Source organism: Argiope bruennichi, chromosome 5 (genome assembly GCF_947563725.1).
Source record: "Argiope bruennichi chromosome 5, qqArgBrue1.1, whole genome shotgun sequence".
NCBI lineage: Eukaryota > Metazoa > Arthropoda > Arachnida > Araneae > Araneidae > Argiope > Argiope bruennichi.
Window position 1 is genome coordinate 3,582,319 of NC_079155.1, and position 7,797 is coordinate 3,590,115.

At 39.2% G+C, this 7,797-nt stretch overlaps 2 protein-coding genes across 2 annotated transcripts; both read left to right on the forward strand.

Moving 5' to 3' along the window:
* The first annotated feature begins 784 nt into the window (after positions 1–784).
* Positions 785–1,948, forward strand: LOC129969042 (uncharacterized). The gene has a single exon (XM_056083447.1). It carries the CDS (start codon positions 785–787, stop codon positions 1,946–1,948), a length of 1,164 nt encoding a protein of 387 aa, XP_055939422.1.
* Positions 1,949–4,032: 2,084 nt separating this feature from the next.
* LOC129969045 (uncharacterized) lies at positions 4,033–7,460 on the forward strand. Its single transcript, XM_056083451.1, has 2 exons — positions 4,033–5,563; positions 7,381–7,460. The coding sequence occupies exons 1-2, from the start codon at positions 4,033–4,035 to the stop codon at positions 7,458–7,460; spliced, it is 1,611 nt and encodes a 536-aa protein (XP_055939426.1).
* Positions 7,461–7,797: the final 337 nt, after the last annotated feature.

Below are 7,797 nucleotides of genomic sequence, written 5' to 3' on the forward strand. Positions count from 1 at the left end.
ACATGAGAAATGCGGCCACCGACCACCAGTGCCAGGTCATCAGCAAAAGCCTGAATGTATACTCCCGAAATGTTCAAATTTAGTAAATTGTTGATGTAGATATTCCAGATAGTGGGGGCTATTACGGATCCCTGTGGGCACCCTCTATAACACCACCTAGTCACTGTTAAAATTTCATTGGTGAAGGAGATTTTCCTCTCTGTCAAATAAAAATAAATGAAGTTCATGTAAAATTTTGGAATCCGGAGTGTCCCCAGTATGTCGAATAGTACCGACCCCTCAGGGGCTCACCTTCTTTAGGTGAGTACGGGTGTCCCAATCCCGAGGTACCCAGGGATCTATACTCCCTTTACGTTTATTCTTCCCTGAACCTGCTGCTTTCTGCTGAATCTCTTCCATCCCTCGACGGCAAGCGAGGGGGCTCTCCATGAGAAGCTGTCGCCGCTCTGTTTGCTTCTTGCTTCTCATGGACAGCCAAAAACCCCACGTGTTGGCCGTGCGTGGCGACCCATTAGACGGGTGGTACATTTCGGTCCCCGGTGTATCAATCGGCCGGTTTCCTAGACATATGACTGGGCTGCTCAAGGGGATCAAGCGAAGGGGTCACTCCTTGGGCTTGGCGTTAAGGGTGGTCACTGTCCCCGGGGGTGACTCCCAGCGTATAGGTTCTGGTCAGCATTATGGCAAGTGCCGAGGTTGGAAAATTTCCAGAGCCGGCAACTACCATCCCTTGTTGGGCTCCGTGGTGGGCGATGCCGCCGGACCCGAATCACTATTATATCCTATGGGGTCTCTTTCTAACGTCGTCGAAGCCAAATCTACAACTCGTTACATGGACATTCATACACCTAACACTTTTCATTCCATTTCTCCGTTTCTCATTAATAAACTCATTTTATCTACTATTGGTGAAGTTCAAAATATAAAAAAAATGCGCTCTGGTGATCTACTATTGCAGGTATCCGAGAAACAAGCATTACAGATCAGTAAAATGACAATACTAGGTTCATTCCCAATAGAAACATCGTACCATAAAACAATGAATATATCACGTGGTGTACTTTCCGAACCAGATTTCATAAAGGTTTCTGAAGCAGAATTTTTGGAAGAACTACGAGATCAAAATGTCTGCGCCGCTCGTCGCATAAATATTCGACGAGGTGACAGACTTGTTCCCACACAACATGTTGTTCTGACATTTCAAACGCCGGTTTTGCCTAAATCCATCAAAGGTGGTTATATTAATTGCAAAATTCGACCTTACATCCCTAATCCTCTTCGCTGTTTTAAATGCCAGAGGTATGGGCATTCACAAACCAGTTGTCGAAATAATGAAAATATTTGTGGTAAATGTGCAGAATCTGGCCATGAAATGAATACTTGCACATCGGACATTCTGAAATGTGCTAACTGTTCTGGCTCCCATGCTGCATTTTCCAAGTCCTGCCCTAAGTGGATCTTGGAAAAGGAAATAATTTCCATTAAGATAAAAAAGAATATAACTTTCCCAGAAGCCCGAAAAATTGTGAACGATAGAACTCCAAAAGTTGGTGTTTCCTACTCATCTGCTGTTAAATCTATTCAGAATACATCCTGCTCTCAAACTGATGTAAATATCACTCATTGTCACTGCACAATAACTAATCCAGTACTGCCTACTAACATGCCATCTACCTGCGTTCAGCTTCAAAAAACTTCTGTAACCGCTGAAAATTTATCTCCTAAAAAATCAGCACCCCGAACTTCTGATGTTTCAAAAAAACAAATTGCCAAAAACAGGAAGAAATTGAAATCACTTGCAACAAGGCCTCATGTTGCTGAAGATTTTTTAAAAATTGACACGTCATCATCCGAATTTTCGGATATGGAGTTGGATTCTTCCGCTTCACTCAAGAAAAATCTTGCAGAAGGTAACAAGAAAAAGAAAAAACCTCCAGATAAAGGGTAATTTTTATGGAAGCTCTATTTTCCTGGAATTGCCACGGGTTTCGTAATAAAATTTCTCATATTAAAGATCTCATTAACGAAACTCATCCCGTCTGCATTGCACTCCAAGAAACCTTTCTTAAGCCATCAGATCTTGCAAAAATTCGGCGTTACAGCCTTATTCGAAAGGACGTTAATTCTGATCGAGCATCTGGGGGTGTTGCCCTCTTAGTCTCTCATGACTGTCCATCGTCTGTTATTTCTCTACACACAAACCTACAGGCAGTTGCAGTCCGAATAATGGCTCCCTCTCTGATCACAGTATGCAGCATTTATTTACCACCAAATGCACCTATAGACCAAAGAGACATCAATGCATTATTAAATGAGCTTCCATCCCCTCTAATCCTAATTGGAGATTTTAATGGCCATAGCCCTCTCTGGGGTAGTGAGCGTGTTAACCCTCGTGGTAAACAAATCGAGGAACTAATTGACTCTCATTCTCTTTGCCTTTTAAATAATGGGAAACCTACATATTTTCATAAGCAAAATAGAACATTTCACTCATTGGATCTTGCTATTTGCACACCATCTTTAGCACCGAAACTTAATTTTAGAGTGGGAAATGATCTTTTTGAAAGTGACCACTTTCCTATTTTCTTAGAGCCCATCTACTCCAATAGCTTTCTAATGCAACGCCCCTCTCGTTATTTATTCTCAAAAGCTGACTGGTCGTCCTTTTCTGTTTTAGCAGATATTACAAAAACAATGGTAACGGTTGAGGATATAAATGATGTAGTTCACCTAATTACTGACACATTAATAGAAGCAGCAGATGCAGCCATTCCAAAATCTGGAAACTGCTTTCCAAAATACCGGAAGCCATGGTGGAACCAAGAATGCACTAAAGCTAGGCAAAGAGAAAAAAGAGCATGGAATAAATTCAGAAGACAACCAACAACAAGAAACCTCATAGCTTATAATGAATCAAAAAGTAATGCGCGACTAATTAGAAGACGTAGTCAGAAAGATTGTTGGGTGAATTTCGTATCCAGTATTAAGTCTTCTATCTCGGCGAAAGAAATGTGGATCAGAGTCAAGAAAGCTTGTGGGATATACCCTGAAGTCTCTCTTTCCTGTTTAAAAATAAACAGCAGAGAAATTACCAGCTTGCAAGAAATGGCGAATGCTCTTGCAGAATCTTTTGCATCCGTTTGCAATTCTAATAATTATACTGAGAACTTCCTTTCAATTAAACGTAAATCAGAACGAACCACTCTACGCTTTAATACAAATAAATTTCTACCGTATAATTCGGATTTTACCCTTTCCGAGCTACAGCTTGCTTTATCAAATACAAAAGAAACAGCTCCTGGCCCGGATGGAATCACGTATGCTATGCTTAAACACCTTTCTCATGATGCTTTCTTAAATATCCTGTATATGTTTAATAGAATCTGGAGGGAGCATGTTTTCCCTATTCAGTGGAATAACGCGATTGTAATCCCTATAGCAAAACCTAATAAAGATCCTCAAAACCCCATGAATTACAGGCCTATTGCGTTGACTAGCTGTCTGAGCAAACTTCTTGAGAAAATGGTGAATGCACGCTTGATACACGTGTTAGAGGAAAATGAATTTATATCCGCTTTCCAAAGTGGTTTCCGGAAGCGACGCTCCACTATTGATAATCTTGTAGCTTTGGAGACAGATATAAGAAATACTTTTGCACGGAGAAACCACTTGGTGTCTGTCTTTTTTGACATTGAAAAAGCTTACGATAGAGCGTGGAGATTTGGAATTTTAAAGGATTTGTTTAATTTTAACTTTCGTGGAAATTTACCTATTTTTATTAAAAACTTTTTAGCACATAGGGTATTTAGAGTCCGTTTGGGGAATACTCTCTCTAAAGCGCATTGCCAAGAAGAGGGAGTACCGCAGGGCAGCGTATTGAGCGTGACTCTGTTTATTATAAAAATCAACCAAATTCTATCCGTCATTCCATCCACTGTACATAAAAACATCTATGTTGACGACCTGCAGATCTCCTGTTCTGCTAGGGATATGCGTTTTATAGAACGGCAATTACAAATTGCAATTAACAACATGGTAGCCTGGTCTGAAAGCAATGGATTCACATTTTCTCCTGAAAAAACTGTATGTATGCATTTTTGTAGAAGGCCACTACATCCAGATCCTGAATTAACACTGAACGGTAATCCTCTGACTATATGCGACCAACATACATTCCTAGGTGTTATATTCGACAAACATTTGACTTTCCTCCCCCATATAATGGATTTACGGAATAGATGTCTGCGATCGATGAATATCCTTCGTGTTTTGTCAAATACTGCTTGGGGTGCTGATCGCACTAGTTTGTTGAAAGTATATCGAAGCGTTATTCGCTCCAAATTGGATTACGGCTGTTGTGTATATGGTTCGGCTCGAAATTCTTATTTATCTCGGCTTAATTACGTTCATCATCAGGCTCTGCGTGTATGCTGCGGTGCATTTAGAACATCCCCGATTAGCAGTCTATATGTTGAAACATGTGAACCTTCGTTGTCTTTTAGACGAAACATGTTGTCCGCCTGCTACTATTTCCGTGTTTTATCTAACCGATCTCATCCTTTAAGGAGAATGTTTTTAAATTGTAGTCAATCTCCACTATTCAACGTCCGTAGATCCTGTATACCCCCTCTGGGATCACGTATTTTGAAGTTCTTACCAGAAAGTTACCATAATATTGAAATTCATGACGAAAGTCCTTTTAGTGTACCACCTTGGTGTCAATTTGATGTTGTTTTGCTTCATCCATTTCGAAAATTTCTTAAGTCCAATACTCCTGATTTCATTTTTAGAGCACTTTTTTCTGCTCACAGACATATGTATAGTGATTACATTCCTGTATACACGGATGGTTCCAAAGCCGAATCTCATGTTGGTTATGCTTTTGCTTGTGAGAGTGTAGTTGTAGGTCAGAAATTGCACGATTTTACTTCAGTTTTTACCTCGGAGGTCACAGCTATATATCGTGCCATACAATATATTGCTAAGAATAAGTTTAGAAAGGTGATCATTTATTCCGATTCTTGGAGTGCCCTTCAAGCCCTTATTGAAAAGACGCACAATCATGCATATATTTCTGATATCAGGATTTTGCTAAAGGAATTATGTCAAAATGGTTTTGAAATTCTTTTCTGTTGGATTCCTTCCCATGTAGGTATCCAAGGGAATGAAATAGTAGATATTGCTGCAAAATCAGCAAACGAATCATACAAACAAGCCATTCCTTATGCTGACGTACGTTCTTCCGTTCGTAAATGGTTATTCCAAAATTGGCAAAACCAGTGGAATCTCGAGACAAAAAACAAACTACACACAGTCAAACCTTTTATTGATCTTTGGTGTTCCTCCCTAAATCGTCGATGCGATGTTATTCTTACAAGATTACGCATTGGACACTCTCGCATAACTCATAAATATATACTTTTGAAGCAACCACCACCAGCTTGTAGTCGTTGTGGTGATAGTTTAACTATCCGACATATATTGATTGAATGTCAGACACTGGACTCATTGCGTCTTAAGTATTTTAATACAGTTGTTCCTTGTCTTCCCCTTTTAATTGGACGTAAACCACATTTTAATATTTTCCTTTATTTAAAAGAAGCTGGTTTTATCAAAGAAATTTGAAATGTTGATACCTTCTTATCATTGTTCCTAATTTATAGTTGTTTTTAATATCGGATTGTAAATATTTTATACATAGTTTTAAGATGTAACGCTAAAGCTTTCATCTAGTTGCGGCGCAGTTTATCCAGAGAATGGATCTTGCGCTAGTGTAATACTCATTCACTCACTCACTCACTCGAATAGTACCGACCAGTTCATATTGTCGAACGCTGATTTTATGTCCAGGGAGATGAGGGCCAGATGTTCTCCCTGAACACGAGATTTTATATTATCAATTAATTTATCGATAGCCAGATGGCAACTGCGGCCCTCTCTAAATCCAAATTGATTATCATGAAGTATTTTGTTACGATCCAGCCACCGATTGAGTTTTATTGAAAATAATCTTTACAAAATTTTGCCCAGCGTTGACAAGAGGCAAACCGGCCGGTAAGAAGAGCATAAGGCAGGGTCCTTACCATTTTTAAGTAAAAAGCAGACCCTGCCGTTCCTGAGGCATTCCGGAAAGTAGTTGTGATAAAAACAGAGATTAAAAATGTCTAATATAAAATCTTTATCAATGTTAAAAACCGCTCTCCACATACGGTAGTCAATTTTGTCTAATCCCGGGGCTTTGCCGCCTTTGAGGCTCCCGAAAACGAGTTCTAAGTCTAATATATCGAGAGCCTCCAAGTGATCGGGAGTGTAATTAAATATAATTTGATATTCGTTGGTTTTGCCTGGGAAGAAGTGATCCATAATGCTATTGATCTTATCTTTAAATTGAGCATTAGGATCACCGTTCGGGTTAACTGAAATGGTATGATTGGAAGATGGCTTGTCAAATACTAGATTGAACAGAAACCCGAACTTTCATTGTAATTGATGCATAGTCTTTCCCAGGCATCCCTCTTGGTTTTAAGAAGTAATTTCTTGTAGGCGGCCCTTTCTTTTCACTAGTTATTGCCCGAGACTAGAATGAGGTCCTCCGGGGATTTGTTTTTAATGTGAGACTTATAAATTTTGGATAGTTTGTTGACTTTGTTTCGGCACACTCTGAGTTCTTCGTTCCAGAAGCTGAATTTCCTGGCCATTTTAGTCGGTTTCTTTCTGAGTGTTTTGAAACCCGAAGTATGAATAAAGTTGATAAAATCATTAAAAAAGAGGTTCAAATCTGTAATGGATTTGACCTTTTTGAATTTTAATTTAAAATATTTAAAATGTTTTTTAACGTGATTTATAAATTTGTTTAGGCCGTATTTGGTTTTCAAGTGGAAATCAGCATCTGGAACAGTTTGAATATCAAGTTTAAAATAAATATATTTATGATCGCTATGGGATTCCGTGTCCAAGACACCCCAATTTTTAACGTAATGGGCGATCGAGCTAGAGATTAGTGTTAAATCGGGGAAACCAACGTGAATAGAAGATTGGAAAGTCGGACCGTATTCCTTGATGTTACAAATATTAAGATTATTAGAGGCTATGAACTCGGTAAGTTTTCTGCCCCTATAATTATCCGAGTCATAGCCCCAGCGTTTAGCTTTACAATTGAAATCTCCAACGACAAGATTAAAAGTATTTAAAAAGTTAAAATCCTCGAGTTCCTTCAGTGTCTCATCTATGCTGTAGTGGTGCGGAAAGTAGCAATTTAAGATATTTAATATAAAATCATTGAGATATAGTTCAACACAGACCGAATTGGCTGTGCTGAACTTAAAATAGACATTTAAATTTTTATTAAAAATATATGTAATAGCTTTTTTGTCGTTGGAGATGAAGATCCGACAACCGAAAAGCGCCCTGGGTGGTTCCCCCTTTATCAAATGGGGGTTCTGGACCGCGATAAAGTCTAGGTTTAAATCCCTAGCGATCTGGTATACCGCAGAGTGTGCTGCCTCACAATGATTTAGATTAATGTGAATCCCACGGAGAGTTTTAATATCCATAATCAGTTCTGTTTTTTATGGTCTCCTTTTGTCTTACGTATGATTTGCAGCGTCGATCCAGGCTGCTATGATTGGTGCCGTAATTGGTATTAAATCGCTCGTTCGAGTGTGCGCAGTTAATGCAACATGTCTTTTTGCATTTGTGAGCTCTCCCCTGAGTATTGTATTCCCCACACCGATCACAGGTTGGGGGCTCCTCTCTTCTGTTACAGTTTTTTGTTGTGTGCCCGAATCCCAGGCAATG